The 26,143-nt window shown below is 42.0% G+C and overlaps 2 protein-coding genes across 3 annotated transcripts in view; both read left to right on the plus strand.

Annotated features, from left to right (window-relative positions):
• LOC144663169 (betaine--homocysteine S-methyltransferase 1-like) overlaps positions 1-21,625 on the plus strand; it is a 144,107-nt gene extending 122,482 nt beyond the window's left edge. Inside the window, exon 9 of the mRNA XM_078524178.1 lies at positions 21,612-21,625. The gene's annotated coding sequence lies outside the window, so the exon portion shown is untranslated. The remainder of the gene's footprint in view (positions 1-21,611) is intronic.
• On the plus strand, positions 1-24,967 carry LOC144649307 (scavenger receptor cysteine-rich domain-containing protein DMBT1-like). 2 transcript variants are annotated; one of them, XM_078508820.1, is made up of 16 exons: positions 1-372; positions 4,765-4,944; positions 5,745-6,010; positions 7,227-7,485; positions 8,121-9,922; positions 10,497-10,665; positions 11,187-11,912; positions 13,899-14,252; positions 14,881-15,138; positions 16,025-16,230; positions 16,820-16,958; positions 17,755-18,054; positions 19,428-19,697; positions 20,843-21,139; positions 22,054-22,344; positions 23,403-24,967. In XM_078508820.1, exons 1-16 carry the CDS (start codon positions 276-278, stop codon positions 23,702-23,704), a joined length of 5,916 nt encoding a protein of 1,971 aa, XP_078364946.1. In that variant the 5' UTR covers positions 1-275; the 3' UTR covers positions 23,705-24,967. The 2 variants fall into 2 exon arrangements, with proteins under 2 accessions (XP_078364946.1, XP_078365012.1); XM_078508886.1 differs by lacking the exon at positions 1-372 and adding an exon at positions 2,153-2,665.
• Positions 24,968-26,143: the final 1,176 nt, after the last annotated feature.

Genomic DNA, 26,143 nt, shown 5'->3' on the forward strand with positions numbered 1-26,143 from the left:
ACAAGAATTGTTTACAACGTTTTCGCGCCATAACTTTGAAGCCGGATTTTGACCAGCGGTGACACATTTCAGCCATTTCCGATCCGCACTTCGATCTTACATCTCCGCGGAACGATCTTAAGTTTTAGCCAGGATAATCGGCTTTAGTGATAATAGTTCGAGTTGTAACAAGTCTGTTTGTATTCTGCTATTGTTTGTTGGTTCAAACACAAGCGGATCTTCGAGAAATTCACGAATGAAATTTTAAATTTGTACATTACATTGTGGACATCAAAATGGTCCTTACGTCTGGCGCATTTAGCTTAACTCTCACGGTATTTTCCGCTGTAGTTATGTTCGTCGATCGTGGATCAACCCAGAGCCTAACACAAGGTGAGTAAAGTTCGTTCTTAAATAGACCGATTTTTAATATTAAGTTACGGGGTATAATATTTGTTATGTAAGTTTGATGTCAGCGTTCACGATCGCGGAGGAAGCGATTCATCCAGACGTTTGACTGAGCTTGAAGTCAAAGAACGCCGCTTGGAGTGTGATTGCTAAAGTATAAAGCATTATTGTGAAGGTTTTAGTGATTGAAGAATCGTTAACGAAGCAAAGATCACTCGTCGTTGTAGTATAGACGCTTCAATGATCATTTAGCAAGTCCAGATCAATTGTCCGTCGATAAAAGCGATAATTATTTCGTTGACTGAAATTCTCGAATGTTGATAGACATTTTCTATCACGTAGCGTCGAATCTCTGTTCAGCGTGTTTGGAAATAAACGAGAAATACATGTTCCGTGCACTGCATGTTTATGCAAATCAAGGCAGGAAAGCATGTGATTTCTTCGCAAAGCTGAAGTGCCTTCATCAAGTAGTTTTCTGTAGGCGACCGATTTCTCAATCTGTGCGGTAAATATCAGATTTTTCTCATTAATTATTAGTTCCGCCGTTTTATGTTGCCTTAACGGACCGTAAACGCTCTCTAAATGAAGGTTAACAGCGCCGTCTGGCCATGTTTTAATGCTACAATTTATGGACCTTTTTTTACGTAAGCAGCAAAAGTCAAAATTATGCGACGCTTGGTCAATCAAGTGAACCGCAGTCAATTACTTGATCATTAGGGGCGATGTCGCTGGAAAGAAACTTCTGCCGGATTCCTTCACGTAAAAAGACAAATTATTATGTCTTCGTCGGTGTTTTTTTATTTCTCTTGCTCTTAAGCTGCTTATTTATATTTCAGTCTTGCTCGTGACTATCAGTTTAATATTGTTTTTAAATAAAGTATGTATGTATGTATGTATGTATGTATGTATGTATGTATGTATGTATGTATGTATGTATGTATGTATGTATGTATGTATGTATGTATGTATGTATGTAGTATTGCTTCAACTGGTTTTATTTGGCGAAAAAAAAGCCATTTGATATATTGTTTTCGCCGCTGCGCTGCTCAGAAATGTACAAACGTTTACCAGAGCGTTTCATTATTCGTGGTTTTTATTGTTATTATTTTCCTTATTATTATAAACACAATGAGACGTGCTTATTTGGACTTGCAGTATTTGATTGAGAATCTCATTAGTTGGGAAAAAATAATAACGTTTTCAATCGACTTCTCATCCGCAAACACTTAACACGGGCCGCCTACTCAAGATATAAGTTTGAAAGTTTTGGTTTTGTGATGTATGATCAGGAAATGTCTGATGCAATATGTGGTTTACGAAATAACTCGGTAAATATCATGCCAAGGCTTGATGGCTCAAGATAAGAGATGGACAAAAGCTTGCACTGACCTAGTGACCCAAAGGCTTTTTTAAACTGACATCTTTCACATTCAAAGACATGGAAATTGAAACGGTAAAATTGCCATGATCCGAAAACCGTTGCAAGTAAATATTGGAACCGGCGAATTCTCCTTTTGAAATTTTGGCAACAGTTAAACTTTTTAAATATAAATTCGCGGAATTGAATTTTTGTGAAGACAGGATTAAAATACAAATTAATCGTAAACGGATTACGTTGATATAGAAAGTTCAATAGCTTTGAACTATGAAAGTAAAGATAAGTGTTTTGTTGAATTTAAATACCCGTAGAATTAATCCGAAAGTTCACTGTTTAGGAGTTACGTAACAAAGAACATTGCTATTTGATTTACCCAATGAAAAATCGCCTTTTCACGTAGAACAATAGATCTTTTCAGAGACAATGGTATTTAAATTTTTCCCGGCAAATTGTGTCAATTTCTTTTGCGTGGGCCGCACGGACCACGTGCGTTTAATCATGGGTACATTGTTCGGCGAAGTCACATGACTCTGTCTTTAAAATTTGCCTTTATGTTTACAAGCAAAGGGAAAGAAAAGCATAGCTGAGCCGTTTATTGAGTTGACAAGGCTGTGAAATTCAGCGTACTTTGCCGTCATTTTCAATCAAAGCTTTTTATTCCGTCTCATGAGTGGAGTTTTCTCAAGATCAGGAAACGTACCAGACACAAAACGTTAACATCATCGGCGCAAAATCTTTGAATTTCCATTACGGAGCTGTTAGTTTAATCGCATAACTGCTTTATCACTATAACAAGCTTTTACTCCTTGGGAAAAATGCCGATTTCATTGAAGTCTTTATTTATCTGTCACTTGGGATTTTTACTTCATGTTTTCTGCGTGTATACGGACTCCCAACCTGGTAAGCAAAGTTCCAAGTTTTATTAATTATTTTTATTTATAATATATTTTAGCTAACGTTTCAGCACGTGTTCCATGTTTTGTTTCGCTCTAGTGAGTTACAATATCATCCACAAAAGAACGCATATTTCCAAAAAAATATGTTCTTATTTATATAAACATTTCTGCTCTGTTAGAATCATGACATAGTGAAGTAAAATCAACTTTACTTGCTACGGAAACATTCTCGCCGCAGCAGTTTAATGTTTCTCAGCTACTCCGCAAAAATTGTTCCTTGAATATTTTTTTTTGCTCGGTTATGTTTTTCGATTCGATGTATCTGCTTAATATTATTTATTTAAAAAATTCGCATCTACTATTCCTTTTAGTTAAGAGCTAATTCAACTTTCGAATCTGTTTACTTGAAGTGCGACTGACAGAGTTGTCAAACTTTAATATACGGCGCTGTCTTAACGACATCAGAGAAATCGAAGCATTCTCTACAAGAACCGTTGAAGTTTTCTTTCAAGTTCAAAAGCTAGAACAAGTATTCATATACTTTTTCTGATGTTTAATTGCGATAAAAATGTTCAAAACTTTTTGCGAATCGTGGACAAGAAGGAATAAATGAAAAATTAGCATTTTACGTTTACTTTGTCAATATAGACATGCATGCGACATTCAATGGCCTTCTTAACAAAATATGCAAATCAACGTCGGATCACTTTTTTATTAGCTTATTTACCTTGTACTATCATGTCAATTGGTTTTGCGCAAACTATTTTCCTACTACTTTCAATCTTTCATTTTGCTATGCGAATTGTTGGAAAGCTCAGACGCCACCCGCTGTTATGCAGATCCTTTGAAGTGGTTATGGTAATGTCATTTCGCATGGATTTTGATAGTATCAGCTTGCCTACCTTTTAAGGCCTAGTTCAGACATCGTGCTCCTGCCGTGCCGAACTAAATTGTAATTAGGTTCGACTGTAGCACGGCAGAAGCACGACTCTGATTCAGACGTCGTGCCAGAGTCGTACCAAATTCAGGAGTACTGAATCTACGTAACAATTAGGCAGCGGTGATCCAACAAAAATGGCGCCGTTTTCCAAATTGCAGCAAAAACTCAAAGAAAAGCAACAGAAAAAAAAACTTTTCTTTTTGCGAGTACGGCGAATGTTTGTTTTTTTGCCCGACTAGTTTCCGAAAACTTGCTTATTTCGGATTCAGACCCGCTAGCTTCTTCTTCGCCCTGCTCCCTGTCATAAGTGTCATCTACTTCGTTGAATGAAACATCCTCGACGTGCTTTTTAGCAGAAAAATATTCATTGTATTCCTTTGGCTGGCCGCCATGGTTTTTGCCGTCTGGCAAGAATAAAATTCAATTTGCATACTTTTAAGTATGCAACTGGTTTTCAAAATGGCGACTAAAAACGGAGAAGACCCTAGGAACGAGGTTGTGCGCATACTCCGTAATGGAGAATAATTCTTGGGTCTCCTCGTAACTCCTCGCGGTAACGTAATCCCGCCAAATACATTAATATAATTTATGAATTTGGTTTGGTGCGTCAAAAGCACGATGTTTGAACCGCTGCCGTGCCAGAGTCGTGCGGCACGACATGCCGTGTCGAACTAAATTGCTTTGCCGAACTCAATTCAAAAGTTTGATTCAGACGCCGTGCTTTTGTCGAACTTAATTCCTGAATTTAGTTCGGCACGGCAGGAGCACGATGTCTGAACTAGGCCTAAGATTTTTGTTTCCGCCAAAATGGCGCGCATTCAAGAAAGTGTAACGCGAGTGTAAAATAACTGTTCCGAGGAAGTCTGAAGATCCTTTACGGGTGCCGACGGTCACCCGAGGTATTCCGGAGATTGTCGGTGGTTTTTCGAAGAAATCCGAAGATTGCTGAAGTCTTTCGGTGTTTACCGAGTATCACCAAAAGACTTCCATCTCTTCGAAGTTGTTCGGAAGTTCCCTAACGGCTGCTGACGGTCACCGAGGCATTTCCGAAGATTGTCGGTGGTTACCCGAAGAAATCCGAAGATTGCTGAAGTCTTTCGGTGTTTACCGATCATCACCGAAAGACTTTGTCATTTAATGCGTCTTTTTCTTTATCTTTTCAGCTTCGTGTAAGCCTGGAATGTTCTTGAAGAACTTCTACTGTGTGTCGGCCTGTGGTCCTGGTTTCTATGGTAACAGCAACACGAGAAAATGTGAAAAATGCGCGTCAAGTTGTCGAACTTGCCTTGATGGAGATTTGCCGACCAAGTGCTCTAGCTGTAACTGGCCGTTATACATTCAAGGTATTGTAGACAAAGGAAAGTGTTGTAGTTAAGTGTAGTAAAACTTAAAAGCAGCACTTACGTAATCCTGGTTTCCACAGTATAAGGCGATTAGGTAGTACTTAGTGTTTATCAGCTTAGCTTAAGGTAGATAAAAGTATTAAATTAATCGCCCCGGCGAATTTGGAAACTGAAGCGTTAACTTGTCGTCGGAGCAAATTAGAGAGTTATCAAGTGAGAGTAAAAGAATTACAGTCTTTCCAAAAACCAATCTTTTCTTAATCCACCAGATACCGGTAAGCATACATTCGGGAAGGAAATACAGCAACGAGAAACGCATGGACAAAGAAATAACTTAATTTAATGATAAGCGTTCGTCTTTCCGGCTAGAAGCTAAGAAGCGAATTTGAATAAGGAGTCTATTGTACTAGACATTTGGTGACCCCGTGTTCCTGGTGTACGTCACAGGGATTTCACAGATTTGAACGTCTTTAGGAAGATATAACCTTAATTTGCAGATAGAAATCAAACTTAAGCAATAAATATCGATCTTTTTGAAGACGCGCGGAAACAACTTGAAAAGTTAAGCCTTAATTTTTCAAGTTGCAATCCATTTTTATCCTGGCCATCCGCAGCCAAATACGCTTGTTAACAGTTTCAGTGCTCTAATATAGCAATTGTTAATAAAAATGGACCATTATTTTTTGGTTTCCTTTGAAACAAATATAAATTTTGGCTGTTAAAAAAAATCTGTCAAAATCCGTGACAAAGCCGCTTTAAGCTTTTTCCTCAATGTAATGCTGTGATCTTCCCTTTATCAGGAACTACGTGTGTCAAGTCGTGTGGTCAACAACGATCGAAAGGACCTCCATATCGCCAAATTAGGCTTGTGGAAGTAGGCACTCATTTTGAGGGCCGCGTGGAAATCTTCCATGACAACAAATGGGGCACGATTTGCGACGACTCTTGGGACATCAACGATGCTAAGGTTGTCTGCAGAGAGCTGTTGCTAGGAGACGCCCGTGAGGCCGTCACATTTGGGAGACTGGGGTCAGGTCCGAACGAGCAGCCTATTTGGCTTTCACAGGTTAGAGACTTACGATTCTGATATTTCGACTGGAAATTTGTTGTCAATGTATTAGTTATAAATTTTTGGTGTAAATCCTTTTTTTTTTGCTGTTGTATTTCATAGACACCTCAGTTTAGATCACCCAAGTAGCGTACACCACCAGGAGTCTCTCAAACAATGTTATGGCTTCAATGTTAAAAAAAATCCTGTAATCTTTTAACCCCACACAACGCAATATGTGATCAAAACAAAAAACAGAGTCTGAAACGACAATCAATATGACTTGAAAAACACTTACATGCTAGGCGCAAGAAGCTTTAGAAATAAAATGCAACATGATTGACTAAAAAAATCATTCAAGACCAAATACTTACGGAAACTCAATTGTCGTGCCTTCATATAAACAAGACTGACTATTTCTTCGAATGTCAACGTTTTTTACCGCAACAAATCAATTTCCCAACAAGAAAAGATGACCCATAACTTGTAGCGTATTCTAGGATTCGAAATGGCAATGAACGGCCGAAATGGATGCGCAAACGAGTAAGAGATAAAGAAGAGGGGATGCCGTCTCTCCGCTCTCCCATGTTTTACTCTCTCGTTCGCGCGGTCGTGAATTCGTGAGTCTATATTTCGCTCGCTGCCCGTAATCTGTTAGTCTGGAACTTTTCCCCCCTTATCCAAATTATGTCTCGAATATCGTACGTTTTATCATCGAATTCTCGATTTACTAAAGCGTTACTCAATAATCTGTCATCAAATTATACAACGCACTTCAAAATACTCGTTTTCTGTCTGCGCTTCGCGTGAAGCGCGACAAAAAACAAGTAAAAACAAACAGCTTAATATATTCTGAATGTGATTGTTGATGTTAATCTTGACGAAACATTAATCCTGCTGCGAACAGGCAAATCAGAATGATACATGACCAACGCGGCTAAATAGCATCGAGTGTCGTTAAACCAAAACCAAAGTTATCATTCTGGCCAATCACAATGGAGACAGACAATCTAGTGAACCAATCAAACCCCGAAGCAAATACATGTAGCCGGCACAAAGCGCGGGAAAACATGTGCACGTGAGTCACGATTGGTTTTGGATTTATATCTGATTTGTCCAGAAAGTGGCGCGAATCTTTTCAACCAATCAACGGGAATTACGTTCGACACGCGAGTGAAAATCGTTCTAAAATACACGGAGTTGCAACTTAATACTATCTTTCTACTGTTTGCAGGTTAATTGCACGGGTAACGAGACGCGATTGGAGAACTGTGATCACCCGGCCTGGGGCGAACATTCCTGCGGTCACTTTGAAGATGCTGGTGTTCGATGTATGGGACCAGACACGACACGAGAATGTGTGGACGAGTGCGGGGAGGGCTACTTTAAAGTCAAGGGGCGACAGGAATGCGGAGTCTGTATGGCCTCGTGTTTGACTTGCAGTAACTCTGCAAGCAATTGTATCTCTTGTGACAAGCCGCGCTTCTTAAGAGGTGAATCCGTAATGGTAATGATGTTTAGCGAACAAAAAAAATCGGTAGAGTGGGTATGTTTTTTTAGTTGTAAAACTAAACTCTAAGTTATCGAAAACCAAGCCATTAAAACAAACGAAATGCAAGTGCGAACATGCAAACCAAATTGTGATTTAAGCCAAAAAAAGAAAAAACTTTGATTGGTTAAAAGAGCCCCTTGTTATTTTTTTAAACAATTACGTACACACACAAAATCTTAGTCTAAACCCATCACATCATAGTTTTGAATGTCAGTCCAGTCGGGGGAATAAGTGCCGGTCTTGGCAAACCTTCGTTGAAGCACTCGAAGAACTTCCGGAATTATTTCGTCGAATCAAAAACAAGCGAGTACGAGTACTCGCCGAAAGCAATAGCGCTTACAAATACGTCATGTTGCTTAGCAACTTCTGAGACAAAAAGCGCGGGCTCAGTCACTTCTCGAAGAAGTGATGTCGCCATCAACTGGCACTTGTTCCCCGTCTCCAGACGCAATCAACATTTGCATCTGTACCAAAAACTGTTGTTATAAAATAAGTTCCTCCGTCAAGAGAATGAAAATAAATAGTGATTGTGAGATCCTCAGTGGCTAACACAACAGCTTTCTGTTTCCTTTTTAGATAATACTTGCAGAACGTACTGTGGAGACGGTTACTATGGCGATCCCACTGACCGGAAGTGCAAAGTTTGCGATCCCGCATGCCGTACATGCGCAGATGGAACTTCTCCTTCTTCTTGCACAAGTTGCCATGACGACCGATACCTGAATGGAACCCAGTGCGTTAAAAGCTGCGATCCGCGCCACGTTGCTCAAAAGCGGCACTTGCGTTTGGCGGGAAACCGGCCAACTGATCTTGAAGGCCGCGTTGAAGTGTATCGCTCCGGAGCCTGGGTTACGGTGTGTGACCAAACGTTTGATTTCCGCGAGGCTTCGGTAGTCTGTCGTGAGCTCGGCATGGGCGCTGCCGTCAAGGCTGTTAAAAGGGCAGCTTATGGCCGTGGCTACGGACGCGTGTGGACCGACATTCTTAACTGCACTGGTCGGGAAGGCTCAATTCACGACTGCCCTTTGGTAAAGCGAAGTTTTAGCTCGCTTTGTTACCATGGAAACGACGTGGGCGTGGTCTGCGCAGGACCTGTGACGAGGCAACTTACCAACCGGTGCGTGAAACAGTGTGACGCGGGATGGTTTAAAAATGACATGGACGTCTGTCAGACGTGCTCAGATGCGTGCTTAGAGTGCATGGGAACTAGTTCCCGCTGCATCAAATGCATGGCGCCCAAATTCTTGAAGGATAATACGTGCGTAGACAAGTGTGCGGCGGATGAATATGGATATATCCCCAAGCGCGAATGCCGGAAGTGTAACACGAATATTTGCGTGACGTGCAGCGATGGGTCTGGTGACAGCAACTGTACCTCGTGCAAAGAGCCCAAGGCTCTCATGAACGGCAAGTGCGCGGACAACTGTGGTCCGACAATGTACAGGAAAAAAGGTCGTTGCGTCAAGGATTGTGGAATTTCGATGTACAAGTTTCCGGGTAACTTCTCTTGCCTACCATGTCCCAGTGAATGCATCACGTGCGAATTCAAGTCGGGCAAACCCGTGTGCACAATTTGCAACCCTCCTCTTGTCCGAGACGAGCAGAGCGAGACGTGCGTGGTGAATTGCACTGCAGGTAAATACGCGGTGCCTCACACAAACTTCACATTACAAACCGCGCCGAATTTGAGACTCTCCAACGGCGTGGACTACTTGGAGGGTCTGCTGGAAGTTTACCATGATGGCGTCTGGGGTACTGTGTGTGATGATGGCTGGGATTTTGCTGAGACGAACGTCGTTTGCAGAGAGTTGCATCTGGGGAAAGCAGACACCCATGCCTCGTTAAGGCACATTCCCAAGGGAACTGGCAAGATGTGGCTGGATGACCTGTTCTGCTCCGGTAGCGAGAAGTCCTTGTTTGACTGCCGCCATCGTCCCTGGGGACACTCAAACTGCCAACATAACGAAGACACCGTCCTGCGGTGTACCGGACCGGGCGTGCGCACGTGCAAGGACAAATGCCCTGATGGCTTCTTTGCAAAGGGGAACACGTGCCAACAGTGCAATACCACGTGCGGCACGTGTCAGGGGAGTGCAAACAAGTGCATCACGTGCGCGTCAGGGTTCCACCAGAAGAATGACTCGTGCGTGAAGGACTGCGGCATTGGCTATTTCTTGGATAAGGATAAGATTTGCAAACCGTGTTACGCGCGCTGTGCTGACTGCGAGGTAACGGCCGACAACTGCACGTCGTGTTCTCCGCCATTATTTAGGAATGGGACATCTTGTGTTGCAAACTGTACCTCTGGTTTTAAACCCTCCTCAAGGCCTCTGGTCAGGCTCGTTAATGGCAAGACACCACTTGAGGGAAGAGTCGAGGTGAGAGAGCTTTAGTCATAGTTACCGTTAAGATAAGCGTCTTCCTTTTAATACTAAAGTACCCCTCCCCCCTTGTTGAATACTTCTTACCTTTGAAAGCCTTTTTTCACTTTTGTGGCATTAAGCTAAATAGGCTCACAATAATGGACGGCCCTATTGCTATTAGGTAAAGTGTACATCCGGTAAAAGTGCGCCACACTGCCGAACCTTATCCCGGTTTCTGCATCATAAAGCCATAAAGCGATTTCTATTTCTACTCTCCCGTGGATGGGATGTTAGTCCATCGCAGGGTTACCCTCAAGCATTTAACTCGCTGGCTTATATTTATAAACCTGGGAAGAGAGAGGCACTGTGAGATTGCTCAAGAACACAGCACGGTGAGCATGCGAAACACATACGCCATGACTACAACACGAATCGCGTCGTGTAAATCAACCTACCACATCCTTACAACAGACGCGCGCGTCTAAATGGCCCTAAGTCATGTGGTAGACCTGTCGTAAGCTTGTCACATACTAGAAAGTCATACCGTGTAAATCGGCCGTAACAAATAGTACACGCTTTTTTGTGACAGGTTCTTCATGAAGGAGAATACGGCACAGTCTGTGACGATGGCTGGGACCTACTTGATGCAAACGTTGTATGCAACATGTTGAACATGGGAAATGCCACCCGGGCGGCCATAAGGGCAGAATTTGGATCAGGAGCTAAGAGAATATGGCTGGATGAAGTACAATGTTTTGGTGAGTCATGTATTGAATGTCAGCTATTTGGTTACCGTACACGAAGCGGCTAGGAGTATTGCTTCTCCCCTTGGATGGGATGCTAGTCCATCGCGGGTTACTCCCCAGTTCTCATTTATACTCCTTGGTGGGAGAGAGAGAGAGGCGGTCGGTCGTAACTCAAGCCGTGTTTTAGCTAGAGTTTGATCTATAAAGGAAACTAAAAGTTTTGGAGCTCAAAGTGGCTTACTGATCTGATCAAGATCTTCAAAAGTATCATCTCGTTCTAGTTCCATAGTTACAGCTTCTACTATTTCTGCCATCTCAAAGCCCTTCCTTGTCACTTCGGGTATATTTGTATACTTAAAACAGTAATACTGTACTCTAAATATTTCGGGTACTTAAAATTTCGGACGCTTAAAAATTTCGGACACTTTTTTCGTCCGAAATTAAAATCGTCCGAACATTCTTGCAAGTAATGTAAGTCACTTTTAAAAAAAACAAACATTATAAGCTCAAGATATTTTAATATCATATTCCAGGGAACGAGTCATCGCTGGTTGCTTGTCAGCATATGGGCTGGGGCCGAGAAAACTGTGACCACACTGAGGACGCGGGCGTGGTCTGTCAGGGCCCTGACAAGTCACGTGACTGTTTAGCCAACTGTTCCTCAGGGTACTTCATAAGCCCTGTCGATCAAAGCTGTGGTAGATGCAGTCCAAACTGCAAGGAATGCCGCGGATCACCAGAAAACTGCTCGCTGTGTGACGAGGGCAAGTTTCTGAACACAACCGGTAATATCAGTTCCTGTGTAACTGACTGCAAGAAGGGTCAGTTCGGAGATCCTGATACGAAACAATGCCGAAATTGCTCAAAAGGCTGTTCGGACTGCTTCGGAAAGCCGAGCAATTGCACAGAATGCAAGCAAGGCACCTATCTTCTCGAGGACAAAGTGAATTCGTGCGTGGAAAAATGCCCGCTTCGGGCGAACAAGATTGTCAGCGGCGTTCGCGATATTAAACTGGTTGGCTCCAATTCCTCAAGAGAAGGCCGCGTGGAACTCATGTATAAGGGGGAGTGGGGAACAATCTGTGATGACAGCTTCGATATGAACGAAGCGAAAGTCATCTGTCGACAGCTGAAGTTGGGGACAGCCGTGGCAGCGTACTCGTCCGCGAGATACGGGCAGGGGACTGGGAAGATCTGGATGGATGATACGCAGTGTACTGGTAACGAACGAAGACTTCAAGACTGCCGATTCCATCACGGTAGGTTAAACTTTTAAAGAGCGCAGGTTTGTTTTGTTCAGGCGCAAAACAAAGCTATCACGTTTAACAAATAGCTAGCCTCTTGAGTGAGTTCATGGGAGTTTACTGAGTATAAGCGAGAGAGCGCGGTAAAACTAATGATGGGCATTTATATGAGAATTGTTGCCCAACACTTCAGCCCTTCCGCAAACTTGGTTATTAAATTTGGTGTATTTTCGAAGCTTAGCAGTTGTCTTTAGTGAAATGAAAAGACAAGTTTAGCCTTTTTGTTGAATGCAGGGGTCAAGCTTGTTTTTCCCGCGAAAGACAAACTTTCCGCTCTTACCTTTTGTAGTTGTCTGGACAGTGAGTACTTTATACACTTGCCAAAGTTATGTCACGGTATTTTAAGTCATTTTTCTGATTACTCTCAAATTGAAAGGAGCCTTAAAATAAACAAACATTAAGGTGAAGTTACGAAATCGTAATGTCATTTTATTGCGGGGCATTTCCTGTTACTTGACAGTCCGCGGTTTATGGTTCTGTGAAAAATCAGGCGACAGTACGTGTTCATGGCGTGTATAAAAGAGCAGTTATCTGTTACACTCGGCCCTTCCTACTATCGCCATCATCCTGTGTCAACTATCTTGTCGAAAAATCGTTAATTTTTCCACCGCCTCCCTAGTCACCAACCCGCGGACTGTCATTTATTTTCGTCTTAAAGTCTTTTCTAAACGTGGCGGAATTTTGTCCCCCACCTTTCACTTTCGTGGCCATTTATCCCAAACAGTTGGTCTTCCAATCTGTGTTCTACTTTTCTCTTCAGCAAACTAGTGCGACGCTTCCAGAGCTCTCGATTTCTTTACCTCCAAATAAATGCATCGCAATAAAATAGTTTTGTAACGCAGAACAACAACAAAGGAGTAATAAAAACTCGAAAATAAGCAAGAATGGATTTGACTGACGAAGATTAAGACGGATTGTGAATGACAAACTTGAAAAAAAATTGCCAATTTTTTCAAGATCCGTTGTCCATGAAGTAGCTCTTTTAATGCATTTTGAATCTGAAACAAGCAGTACACTTGTAGGTTTTGACATTTCTAAAATTCCTTAAGGATTTCATTAGAAATTTGTAATTTGAAACACCGTTTTCATTATCGGTAATTTGTACAGTTATCCTATGATGGTATCTCATGTTGCACGGTCTCTGTTTGGTTACATTTAAGAGGAAATTCGCCAGGACTTCGAGTAGTTATTGGACAAAATTATGTACCAAAACTATTTACACCTGATTGCAAGCTTTTGTGTTACTGCTTCAAATATCTTATTGAAAGAAATCTTTTCTAACAACACCAAACATCGAAAACAAATTTCGAAGTTCCACTAAATTCCCATGAATCGCTTAAAAGACGTGAGCTTTTGCCTATAGCTTGTGAACTTTGAATCATCCTTTTCTCAGACTCTGATAAGAAATTGTTGTACCAGAATTATTTCCACCTTATTGCAAACTTTTTTGTTACTGCTTCGAATATCTTATCAAAAGAAATCCTTTCTAACAACACCACACATCGAAAACAAATTTCGAAGTTCCACTGAATTCCACTGAATCGCTTAAAGACGAATTTACAAAATGGCTACACGTGAGATTTTGCCTATAGCTTGTGAACTTTGAAGTTCATTTTCTCAGACTCTGATAAGAAATGGTAGTTGGTGCTATCCTGGTACTTGATTTTTGTCCAACTTTAATAAATATTACTCGACTTCCTAGTGGATTCCGTCTTAACTCGTTTTTTCAAGATGAGTTGTGCGTGACGTAGCTCGCTAAGTTCAAAGTGAAGAGCATCACTTTACACAAAAACTGGCACTCAAATTCAAATCGCAAAGTAGCGACACTGAGGCCTATAACTCTAGGCCTATAACTCTCACAGATACCGCAAATAAATATTTATAAACCCCCTTAGTCTCTGAACTGTAGTAACCCTCCTTGATTATGCTCACTGTTTTTAGGGGGATTCGGTAATAACAACTGTGGTCACAGCGAAGATGCCGGCGTAAAGTGCTCGGGTCCCGATCTTTCCACGAGATGCGTTTCCGATTGCGGAGACGGTTTCTATGACGACAAGGACACGTGCAAGCGTTGCCAGGATACTTGCAAGACCTGCCTTGGAAAGCCAGATCGGTGCGCGAGCTGTAATCCACCGTACTTCCTAGAGTTTACAAGTTGCGTACAAGAGTGTCCACTCGGTAAACATGGCAACACCATCAACCGAAAGTGCGAGCCGTGCGATAAGCAGTGCCAGACATGCTTTAACGGGGAGAAGAACAATTTGTGCAAGTCTTGCCGGGAAGGACTGTTCTTGAGTAAGTATTAATAAGTGACCTTGGCGCACAATCGTTCGGCATATATATCATTATAATCCATCAACGCGCGATTGGTTTAAAAGCGTCACTTTATTAACACAATATACCCCGACTAAAATTGGGGAATGTCCAATTCTCCAGTTTACGAGCTTTGTGATTTATTATCGTGCTTTCAGTTTTCAGCCTGAGTAAATTGTTAAATTGAAAAGAACTAAACAGTTTGAACAGACTTACAATATTTTGAACGCCAGCAAATTATTTGAACGTTTAAAAGCTTTGATAGAAGGTTTCCCAAAGAAAGCGGCCTTGTGATAAAAATATTTGAGGGATAATAAAAACAACAGCCTCAATTTGGCTTCAAAAATATACACAGACATTTGTCCTTGTATTGGACATTACCTGTTCCTCGAAGCTTGCAGTTTTCCCCAAGCTTCGCTCTCGGAAAACTGTTCGCTTCTCGGAACAGCTAATGTCCGTGGACAAATATCTGTTCATCTTTTCCCGCCAAATGGAGGCTATTGTTTATTGAGACATTTATTACGTTGTATCGCTGTACATTGTACTATTAGAACAAGTCACGCAAACCCGTCACGTACACTCTCGTCACGCCAGTTCTTTTTCTTTTCAGGGGGACTCAAATGCGTAACGGATTGTGGTCCTGATATGATGCCTGTGTCCTCGCTGTTTCCGCCCAAGCCATCGAAACCTTTGGTTCGTTTAGTGGATGGAAAAAGCAAACAGGAAGGACGTGTTGAAGTGTTTTACGGCGGTGAATGGGGAACAGTTTGCGATGACGACTGGGATCTGAAGGAAGCGACCATTGTTTGCAAGGAACTCGGTTTTGGAAGAGCGAAAGAAGCTCCTAAACACTCGAAATTTGGAAAAGGTGAGCCTTTCTGAGGGGCGGATCTAGGGGGAGGGAGCAAAGGGGTGCACATCCCCCCCCCCCCCGAGATGACCTGCGGCTTTCTAATACAACTAATATTCTGCAAGAAAAGTCAGTTACGCCATTCCTTAGTGGTGCACCCCTCCCCCCCCCCCTTAGAAAACACCTGGATCCTCTCCTGCTTTCTCAACAAATGCTCGTATTTTTCTCTTGTTGGGAGCTGTCTGTCACTGCATCACTCCTTGGATGTTAGCTGATTATTTAAGTTAAACTTTAACAGTCAACGTACTTTTAGAACGCCCATTGTCCTGTAAGTGTAAACATAGAAGTACGTCTTAACATGTAAATCGTTCTTTTTTATTATCTTATTGTAACTGATTGTTTTACCATGTTTAAATTAAGTGTCTGTGGTATGTAGGGTATACTTAGGGATGTACCATTATATTTTTGACGAGGGGTGAGCAATTTTTCTGAACAAGGTCTTTTTCCAACTTCAGGTTGTACAAGACTTTTTTGATATGCTTTTTTTAAATTTCTGATTCGCTTTGGGCGATTTTCCTCCGTTTTTTCCTGTACATAAACTGTTTCTTTTGTAGCTGCCCAACTTTACCCTCAGAAAAATAATGGGCCATCTCGAATCTTTATATACAGTGGAACGGTAGTTCTCGGTATTACGTACGATATTCTTCCATCCGGCCAAATTAAAGTTACTAACAAACAAATGTATCGAAACTGAACGCTCGTATAACAAACCCCAAATCAACCCCCTGTTCTAACGAACACAACTTAACGGGACATTTATTTATCTGGGCATTGACATCTAACTAGAGCTTTCTACGACCATCGATTTGAAATAACAATTAATTATTTTGTTGTTTGATTGTAGGAGACGGCATAATTTGGATGGATAATGTCAACTGCTATGGCTACGAGACCTCTCTGACGCAGTGCCGTCAGGTCGGCTGGGGCCAGGGAAACTGTGATCCTCTGCACAGAGAGGATGCTGGGGTTGTGTGTGATAATACGACTGTGGAGGAAATCAGCAATAATTACTGTAGGAGGGTGAATAACGGCTCGTGCGACGATTTAAAGGTAGAAAATATGTTTGTTCATTTTGATATTCCTAAACGCGTTTTTTTTTTGTATGAGCAGGAAAATAGCTTCAGCCGTCTTCTGAGAAGCAACGACGCGGAACGACTAAATTCTGTTTTTTTTGGAATCAGACCGCTAATTTTTCGATTTTTTTTCTTTGCAGCTTTATTTCGATTCTTAACTCGGAATGCTTTTTTTCAGTGCATTTGGCTCATCATTCTGGAATAGTTCACTACGCACTCCCAGTTCGCGCATCATTGAACGCAGCTCACGAGAACAGCTTTGCAAATCCTTTATCGAATTTCGCCAAAAACGCAAAATAACAAATTCACGAAATCCAAGTTTTGATTTTTTTATTGAAATCCACCTCAGAGAAGGATTTTGTGTTTTATTGAAATCCACCTCAGAGAAGGATTTTGTGTTTTATTGAAATCCAAACAACAACAACAACGACAAAAGCAAAAATTACGACAACAACAATAACGACAGCAACAGCAACAACAAAAACACAAATAACGAGAACAAAGAAAGAAGCTGGACATTACTGCGTTATACGTCTGTTGTAATTTTTCACTCTTTATGTTTTCAGGAGTGCGACACGTTTAACCGGGTCACATGCGTAAATCTTGATGTTTTTAATGAAGCTTTTAATGCGGGGAACAGCAGACAGGAGTCAGTCTGTCTACAATGTCCAGATGGTACTGCCGGTGACGGCAAAGAATGTAGAGGTACTCAGTACTTTGTTGCTCATGGATTACCTTGGTAAACGCCCATAATGTACTGTTGCCAGGCGACGAACGTTTTCCTTTTTGGTGAACGGTCGATGCCATTTTAGTGACACTAAGAATTTTTTTGACCTCAATCCAAAACTTTTTATAACAAAAATAAAAGGCACCACCCAGAAATAAAAATCTAGAGCCTTTGGAATGCTCACAATTCTCCCTCACAACCACACCATCACGTTGATCATCCCATTTCGCAAAAAACATTAATTATATAATCGCCTTTATATCTAGGCCTAAATTTATCGAATAATGAGATCGCAGTTTCGACCTTGCCCAGGCCTACTAAAGCAAAAGTAGCATCGACCATTATGAAAGGCTTGGTTACCAATGATTCCGTCGACCGTTAAGAATGCAATTGATCCTTTACGAAAAGAATAATCGGCTGGCAGCATTCACCGCTATGTACATTCTGTTGATGTGGTTTAGAAAATGCTGTTACACTTGGCAACGTTTGTGTCCAATTATTGTATTTCCGTGACGCGAGTTGCACGAAACAAAGCATGTCCATGTACTCTACATGTCACGCAACATCGTGGCAAGAAGCGTTACACAAAGTAAGCCAACTCTACCTGTCGCAGCGATCGCGGCAATATTGCGTGAACGAATTTTACGTGCGTTGTCTGGCGATATCGTGACAATTCACAAAAGAAGTTGCATGAAACAGAGCCCAGATTTGTATTATTCAGAAGAGTTTTTGACTTATTCAATTTTTGACTGTGTTTTATTTTTATTTTTTCAGCCGTGGCGACCAAACCCCCAGAATTCGATCGAACGCCGTCAAGCAAAACCGTCAAAGCCCAAGACGTGATAACCTTGCAATGTCGTTCCAAACCTCCTCGGATATTTCCAACCTTGTGGGACTGGCGAAAAGATGGCAAGCCTCTGCTGGAAGCGGATATAAACAACAATCGAATCACTTTAAGCGCCGGCCAGCTGTTGATTAAATCCGCCACGAGAGAAGACAGTGGTAAATACACGTGTACCCTTGTCAACACCGCAGGAAACATCACTAGTAACAGCTCTGAAGTTATAGTCAAAGGTAAGATCTATGTTTGTTTTTTACTGATTTTTGATCGTGCCTTTTGCACTTTAGTAAACTCTGAGGTGCAGTAGAACCCTTATTAAGCGGCCATCCTCGGGGAAATGGCAACTGGCCGCTTAATAGCTTAAGGCCATTTTAAAAGATTACCGTAATGATTCGATTTAGCGCCCGGGGAGCTTATTTACTTTTGGCACCTTTAGGGAGGGCGCATTTTCGAGGCAGGGCGCTTATTCGGGACAGGGCGCTTATTTAATTTTTTGCAAAACAACCAAATGTTTAAAACAAAACTTTAATATATTTTAAAATTACTAGCAAAAGCATAAACTGTAACAGCAAAAAATTGTTGAAAGTTCAGTTACTTTTACAAGAATCGTCCATTTTAGCAGTAAATGTATACATGTACAGTACGGTGAATGTTCACGAGTTTATCTTTTCCACATCAACAACGTCAGTAGGGTCAGTTAGCCACAATAGGAGCGCTTTTAAGAATAGGGGCGCGTATAAGAATGGGGGCGCTTATAAAGAATGGGGGCGCCTATTAGAATAGGGGCGCTTATTAACAAAAACACATTCGAAGGGGGGGGGCGCTTATTCGGAAGGGGGCGCTTATTGGAAGGAGGGCGCTTAATCGAATCATTACGGTACGTTATTTTAATACAAAAAAAATAAACGTGAAAAGGAATAACGGGACCAAATGAAGACGACAATACTGTGTTTGAATGATTTTATCAGCCACCACTGTCCGAGCTTGTTGAAAATGAAACCAAACATCGTATATTACATTCTTACTGGAGGCTAAATAAAGGTAAAAACAATATAAGAACGCTCATCGGGACGGCAGAAAGGTGGCCGCTTGATAGAGGTTTGACTGAAGTCAAATTCAGTGTTTTATGTATCTCGGTACATAACAAGTGGATAAAAATACATTATCAGGCCTAGTCTGAGTAAAAACAGGCTCTTTTCTCGCGTATCTCTTCACGCGTCTTCGTGCGTCTTCACGCGTCTCTCTTCATGTCTAGTCTGAGAAAACAGACTCTTTTCACGCTGAATTCCCGCCGAAGAATGAACTCGAAAAATGGATCTCTCTGCGGAGATCCGTGTAGTGCGTATCTCTGATTGGCTGGTGCTTCCGCGCGAAAATTCAAAACAACCAATCAGAGACATTCCGTGAAACTTTCAAGTAGTACGTCATCAGTAAGGAATTTTTTTTGTTCTAGTCTCAAATGTTACCCAAGGAGAGCTTGAATCCGGTTGTAGCCTTGATGTTTTTTTAGGCTAAACTCAAAACAAAAACAAAACCAGTTGCTTACATTGCGTGTTCACTGCAAAGATCATTTTATTTATTTGTATTTTTCTTGTTTCCTACACAGAGCCACCTCGAATTCTCGGCGTCCTATCAGCGGATGTCAGCAGAGATGGCATTGCGAACTTAAGCTGCATCGTGTCTTGTTACCCTCCGAGCAACATCACGTGGAAGTTTAACGGAAAGAACCTCACCCGCTCTGCGAAATACGAGTTTATTGATAGCACGTATACCATAAAGGTTAAAAACGTTCAATTTGAAGATGCTGGTCTTTACGAATGTTCTGTGATCAATGAGCTCGGGGAAGCCCGTGCTAATGCATCTCTGACTGTTGGACGTAAGTAATTAAATTTGTTTTGCTTCCCGTGGAACCAAATAAGTCTATAAGGCTAACATACAATGTTTATTAAGTTACGTTGAGAACATGTGTGACATGTTAAAATGCGACAGAAATGAAATGAATCAGTTGATTTTATTACTTTCTTAGGAATATTGCGTCAGCGAAATTTATAATTAGTCGTTCGGCCAGACTCCCAAACTTACATTTTGACCCGTTTTTTTCTAGGATTCACTCTCAAGCGCTTGTCAGTCTTGTCAGTAAAAAGCTCACGAAAGTTCGTGCGCGAAGCGCGCCCGGCCCTTTTAATTTAGATCCTGATAGAATCATGATTGAACGAGAGAGCGGGTTTCAGTTAAAGGTCGGGCATAAAACAAAACGAAAGTTATCACTCTGGCCCAATTTAATACACGTCACCGGCGCGAAGCCTGTGAAAATTTCGTGCGAACTAGGCACGGGTGGTATTTATATGGTTTTACATCTGATTGGCTGAGGAAGTGGCGCGAGTTTCTTTAAAGTTTTGACTAAGCGTATTACAGTCGGGCAACAAGTGTCATCACTTCTCGGCTGGGAAGCGACTGTGCCTGCGGTTTTCGTCCAAGAAGTTGCTAAGCAACACGACGTATTGGTATGCGCGATTGCTTTCGGAGTACTTGTGAGCGCTCGCGCTAGTATTTGATTGGATGGCATAATTCGGAAATTCATCGAGTGCTTCAACAAAGATTTGCCAAAACTTGCACTTATTCCCCCGACTGAGTAATGCAAAACCAAAGCAAATGTGCTTTATTTTCGGCACAAGTGAAAACCGCTCTACCGGTGTGTCGCAGTATCATTTAATTTAGTGAAGTTCAAATAGCTTGCGCATGCTGAAAGACACACAAGTGGCAGGGGCGGATCCAGGATTTGTCTTAGAAGAGAATGCACCACTAACGAATGGCGTACCTGACTGGTGACGTAAGGAAATTTTAAAAGCGAATACGAAGGAGATGGTCATCTTGGGGGTTGAGGGGGTGGTGTGCGCACCCTTTGCCGCACCCCCTAGATTCCGCCCCTGAGGGGGTTTCTACAGCTTTCCAACAACATTCCAACTTTGCGTGGTTTTCGTTATAAAATTTACCTGCTCTCTCTTTCTCTTTACTTTCTAGTGACTGTTGAATTCAAGGACTACCCCATCAAGACTATTGCGACTAAGGGGGATCTGGTGACTTTTAACTGCAACGTAACCGGAGTTCCCAAACCTCGAATAGCTTGGAAGAAAGATGGGGAACTGGTAACGAATGACAATTGGCACACTGTTACGACCAACAGAGCCTCGAGAAAGGACTCCACGGCAAGCCAGTTACAAATACGACAAGTGAACAAGGGAGATATCGCCGAGTATTCGTGTATTGCATGGAATCGTGGAAGTGTTCGCGAGGTGCGGGCATTACTTCTGTTAACTGGCAAGTGTCTTTGGATTTTAAAAGTTGTTTTTTGTGTATTTTATTCTATTTCTTTTTCTTTTGGAGCTCATCCCGGTTTCCTTAGCGTGAAGGCCTGTTTATACGCTACGATCTGTTGGCCCCGATTTGTTCCAAGCAAATTTACACGTTGCGATTCGTCTACCGGCTTTTCTTTGCGGCCTATTCCCTTTTTTCACGATCCCATAATACATCTTGTTTAACCCTCAAAATTTTTACATAAGCACTTGTTTTCAATTTCTCAGAAACTGGGGACGATTGTACGGTGCACTGTAAATCCCAAGAGAAATTGAAAACAATGCTTAGTGCAAAAATTTTGGGGGGAATAAACTGAAGATGTAGTTATGGGAACGGGTGAACGGCTAACAGCGATCGTCAACCGGCTTTTTTTGGGCCATTCAAATTGAAAGGATGAAAATCGGCCCGATTTCTAAAATGTGTGACACTGCTTCAGATTTTTAAAAATTAGCCGATGTTTATGCGCACTCATTTTTTTTTTTATCAAATCTGGGCCAAATCGGGCCTTGAAGCGACTAGGAGTATTTCTACTCCTCCCTGGCTGGCATGCTACTTAACGACATTTACACACCTGGACGGAGAGAGGCACTATGAGATTTAATTGCCTATCCCAGGAACACAGCGCAACATCCCCGGCCAGGGCTTACAGCAAGGCGCCCAGGGACCACTTTTAATTTATTCACATCTTTGTGCAGATTTAATCCAATCAGAAGTCAACTGCAAGCATCCACGGCTTTTGATTGGATTAAATCTGCACGAAGAATGGGAATAAATTAAAAGTGGTCACATTTTGGGCGCCTTGCTGTAAACCCGGATCAATCGATCTGTAATAACCATTGTAATCCTTTGAATGTTTTTCTCTTTGATTTTATTTCCAGGTCCTCCGCTGATCACCAGCCCTCCTGATGACATCCATGTTATGTCAGGAGCAAATGTAACTTTCTTTTGTATTGGTTTGGGTGCCCCAGACCCGACAATGACCTGGCTTAAGGATTCCGAAACTATTACACCATCAAAGAGAGCAGTTATTGACAATAATATGGGTTCTCTCAAGTTGTTTGTGGTCACGGTGGAGGACGCCGGGAAGTACACCTGCGTTTATAAGAATAAATATGGAGAGGATAAGAAAACAGCGGTGCTTGTTGTGGATGGCATTGAAACAGGACAGTGTAAGTTTATAACAGGCGGTGGAATATTAAATAAGTTTAAATAGGGTTGGGTAGATTAGGATAGCGTAGCGCATTCTCGTCCCCATAGCCCTTTCGTTTCTCTTAGCCGGCTGGGCCTTGGCACGTGAAAACGAAGGGCTCTGGGGACACAGGATTTCTAGTCCTAGATTCTAGGACTTCAGAAATGTATGTATGCAGTCATGAAGTTTCGAAAGAATGTATGAGAGAGTCGTTACGTTTTCGACTTCCGTTTAGGGAATTCTTTGTTCCAAACAGCCAATCAAAAAAATTCGAATTAATTCAAAAATCCCATGTCCCCAGAGCCCTTCGTTTTCTCGTGCCAAACAGCCAATCAAAAAAATTCGAATTAATTCAAAAATCCTATGTCCCCAGAGCCCTTCGTTTTCTCGTGCCAAGCCGGCTAAGAGAAACGAAAGGGCTATGGGGACGAGAATGAGCGTAGCGTAGCGTAGGATAGGGTAGGGTAAGGCAGGGCAGATTAGGTAGGGTAGAGTAGGAAATGTTATGTAGAGTAGGGTGGGGAAGGGAAAGTAAGGTAGGGTAGGATTGGATAGGTTGGGGGGGGGGAGGAGGTAGGGTAGGGAGAGTAGAGGAGGGAGGGCTGAGGAGGAGGAACTAAGGCAGAATAGGGAGTAATAATTAGGGTGGGATAAGGGTTGGGTGGGGTGGTTTAGGGGGGGGGGGTTGGTGGGGGGGGGGGGGGGGGGGGTTGGGGGGGGGAGGGGGGGGAAAGGAAATTGGGGGAAGGGGGGGGGGGGGGGGGAAAAAAGGGGGGGGGGGGGGGGGGGGGGAGGGGTTTGGTTATATATATATGGGGGGGGGGGGGGGGGGGGGGGGGGGGGGGGGGGGGGGGGGGGGGGAGAAAAAATGGGGGAAATTTGGGAGAAAAGGGGGGGGTTTTCCCTTTTTTATAAAATTTTTTTTTAAATTTAATTCCCACTTGCCAGAGCCCTGTAAAACTCTAAGTTACACGCTTTCTTTTTCATTCTGTATGAATAGACTCACTTCTCTGTACTTTTTTCTCTTAATCTAAGCAGTAACCCCTGCACCGCCATTAGCCTCCAAAAAATCCATCTCAACAGGGACAATAATAGCCATCGTCGTTATTCTGGTGGTCATCATAGCTGTTATCGTTGGCATCGTGTTGTACCGTTACCGTCATGCGCGGGATCAAACCTTCCAGTTTTCTGTGGATGGCAGCTCTCTAAGACCTTCACTTCGATCTCGGGTCAAGAATGCCATGGGTAAAAACCAACCAACAAGTCTGTACTACAATCATAGCCGCGATGAAATAAACTTTGACGACAGTAAACCGTTTGTGGATCACGATGAGCTCTGAGTAGCGTGGATTGTGGAGATTAGTCTTTTTCTACCAGTTTATTTGCAAACGTTTTTACCCAGCCCTTCATTGACGAGAAATGCCCCGTCGTACGTAAGCTAGGTTTCCGCGGATTGTGCTGTAAAGGAAGCGACATGAGGAACTTTGTTATAGCAACTGTATATGGAATTCAGTTAATTAAGGGTCACTGCGAAGTCTTGTGGATTGCCCGTGGGGTTCAACTGTATTGCTGGGATATAAACGGAGCCGGGGATGGGAGAGGTGTACTAGTTAGTTTTGTCATATTTCTTAAAAAATTCACATACAAAGTTGCTGTGGCTTGTAAAAAAAGGCTGTGGCTAAACGGGTACTACACAGAAAATCTCATACATCTAGTGTACAGAATACCTAAGGTATAGTATAGGGAACCCAGGGCAAAGCAAATGATATAGCTACGGTACACAGGGTAGAGCACAGGGCAGGGATTTTTCTGGGATGAGTTGGAAAGTGTAGTACCCTAGGAATTGTATGGTATTTTAATGGTAGACTGTTTATTACGTAATTCGCGAGGGCATGTTTAGCCCTAATAGGAATCTATATTTAACATTTCATGGCATGATATTACCAATACCCGATTTTAAGCCTTAATCGTTTAATGCTAACATGCTGTCCAAAGGGTATTTAAGTGAGCTAATGGCATTAAACCATCTTGAATTTAGGTTTCTGTGGTCAACTTCATAAATGGTTACCCTGAGATGTTATTTTTTTAACTTCTAATTTTGACTTGGTCACGCAAAACTTTTTCCTTGTTGGGAAGTCGTGTTGTGCGCGACAGCCTTAAAACAATCATGATCGCCTACAAGTGACTGGTAATGCATCGATCTGTATAAGTTCAAATCTGCGCAAAGTCTCACGTTAGGTCATCGAACAACAACAGAAGCGTGACGCAAGCCAGCAAGAGAGCTTCTAGAGGTTGAAGGCCGCAGGTGTCACGCAGGTGTCACGCGCGCGCGCTGTGACTGAAACTTTCTAAGCACATATTGGGTGGGTAGCCGTTCCGCTCACTTCGCTTGGAGTTTGCTCTCTAAAATGGTCGGTGACCCCTGTTTTTTTCTTAACGGATTACTTCAGTTAATTAATATCTACGTTTTGCAAGAAAATGAAAAAAATCTATCGAGTTGAAATTTGTTTTTATTGTCCGACTGACGTTTGAATTACGCTGTTTGAGCTTTTCGTTTTGTCTTACGACAGTTTTTAATGCCTTTTTTCAGGGTGAAGTCTAACCTGAGTATTAGGAAGGCCGATCTGGGGTTAAGTCTTACAAAAAGGATATCAACACTATGAATTATTTACGTAACAGACAACCTTCTACAAAATGTGACTAACATCGTTTGCCCCCGTTCACTAATCTTCGATATTATTAACTACAAGCCTTGTAGATACTGCTGAATAAAATTACGCGCGCCAATTTTTCAAAATCAAGGTAGTTTTCAATACGCTCTATCTCTGAAACAAAGTCGGTGACCCCAACTTTTTTTTACATTTCTGAAACAAGTTACTTATAACCTGGCCGCAATAAAAATTTTAAAAAAATCTATCGAGTAGAAAATGTTTGCGCGAACGTCCTTAAATTTCAGCTCAGACGTCTCTATCGCGGATAGCAATAGTCGTGCGACTTAAAACATTTGTTTCTTAGCCTAAACTGAGATTGATACATTTCCTGTGCTCTATACTAGTAGTATACAACAAACTCTCTCTAAAACGGACAACATCGGAACCAGCTCCAACTGACCTCCTTAAAGAGGTGTCCGTCTTATAGGGAGATTACTGTAAAATGACTGAAAAACGGCAGGGACGGGACCAACACCAGGTGTCCGTCTTATGGAGGTGTCCGTTAAGAGAGAGTTGACTGTATTGCCATCACACACTAACAAACCCGCCTGAGACTAATCTTGTTCAAGATTTTCAATGTCGCTACTTGCCTGTTTGGTTTTGTTTTGAAATATTTTTACTGTTATTTACATTAAAAATAATGTATGAGACGTTTTTCTGTAGTTAAAGGTAGCGTCCAGAGTAATGTTACATTGTAATAAAAAATAAAAACAGTTAAACATTGTAATTTGTCGATGTTATTCGGGGACGGTTAGAGTTATCTTCATAGAGTTATAGCGGGTTAGGTTAAGCCAAAATTTGTTTAATTTTTTTTTCAAATTTTTTTTTTTTTTTTTTTTTATATTAATAATTAAAATTCTTTTGTTATTCTAATCTTTGTTGCCTTTTCCGTTTTATCTTTTCTTGTCGCACCTATCGAACTGCCAAGGCTATGTGGCAGTTTTGTCGTTTTCGGACAAGCGGAAACATGAAAGAGTTATGAAGAGGTATGTCAACCATAAACCGACCAAGCCTTGGCCAAGTAGCCTGCAAGACTTTGTCATCATCAACATAAACGCCACTTCGTAC

This window comes from Oculina patagonica, chromosome 1 (assembly GCF_052425735.1).
Source record: "Oculina patagonica isolate OP01 chromosome 1, crgOcupat, whole genome shotgun sequence".
NCBI lineage: Eukaryota > Metazoa > Cnidaria > Anthozoa > Scleractinia > Oculinidae > Oculina > Oculina patagonica.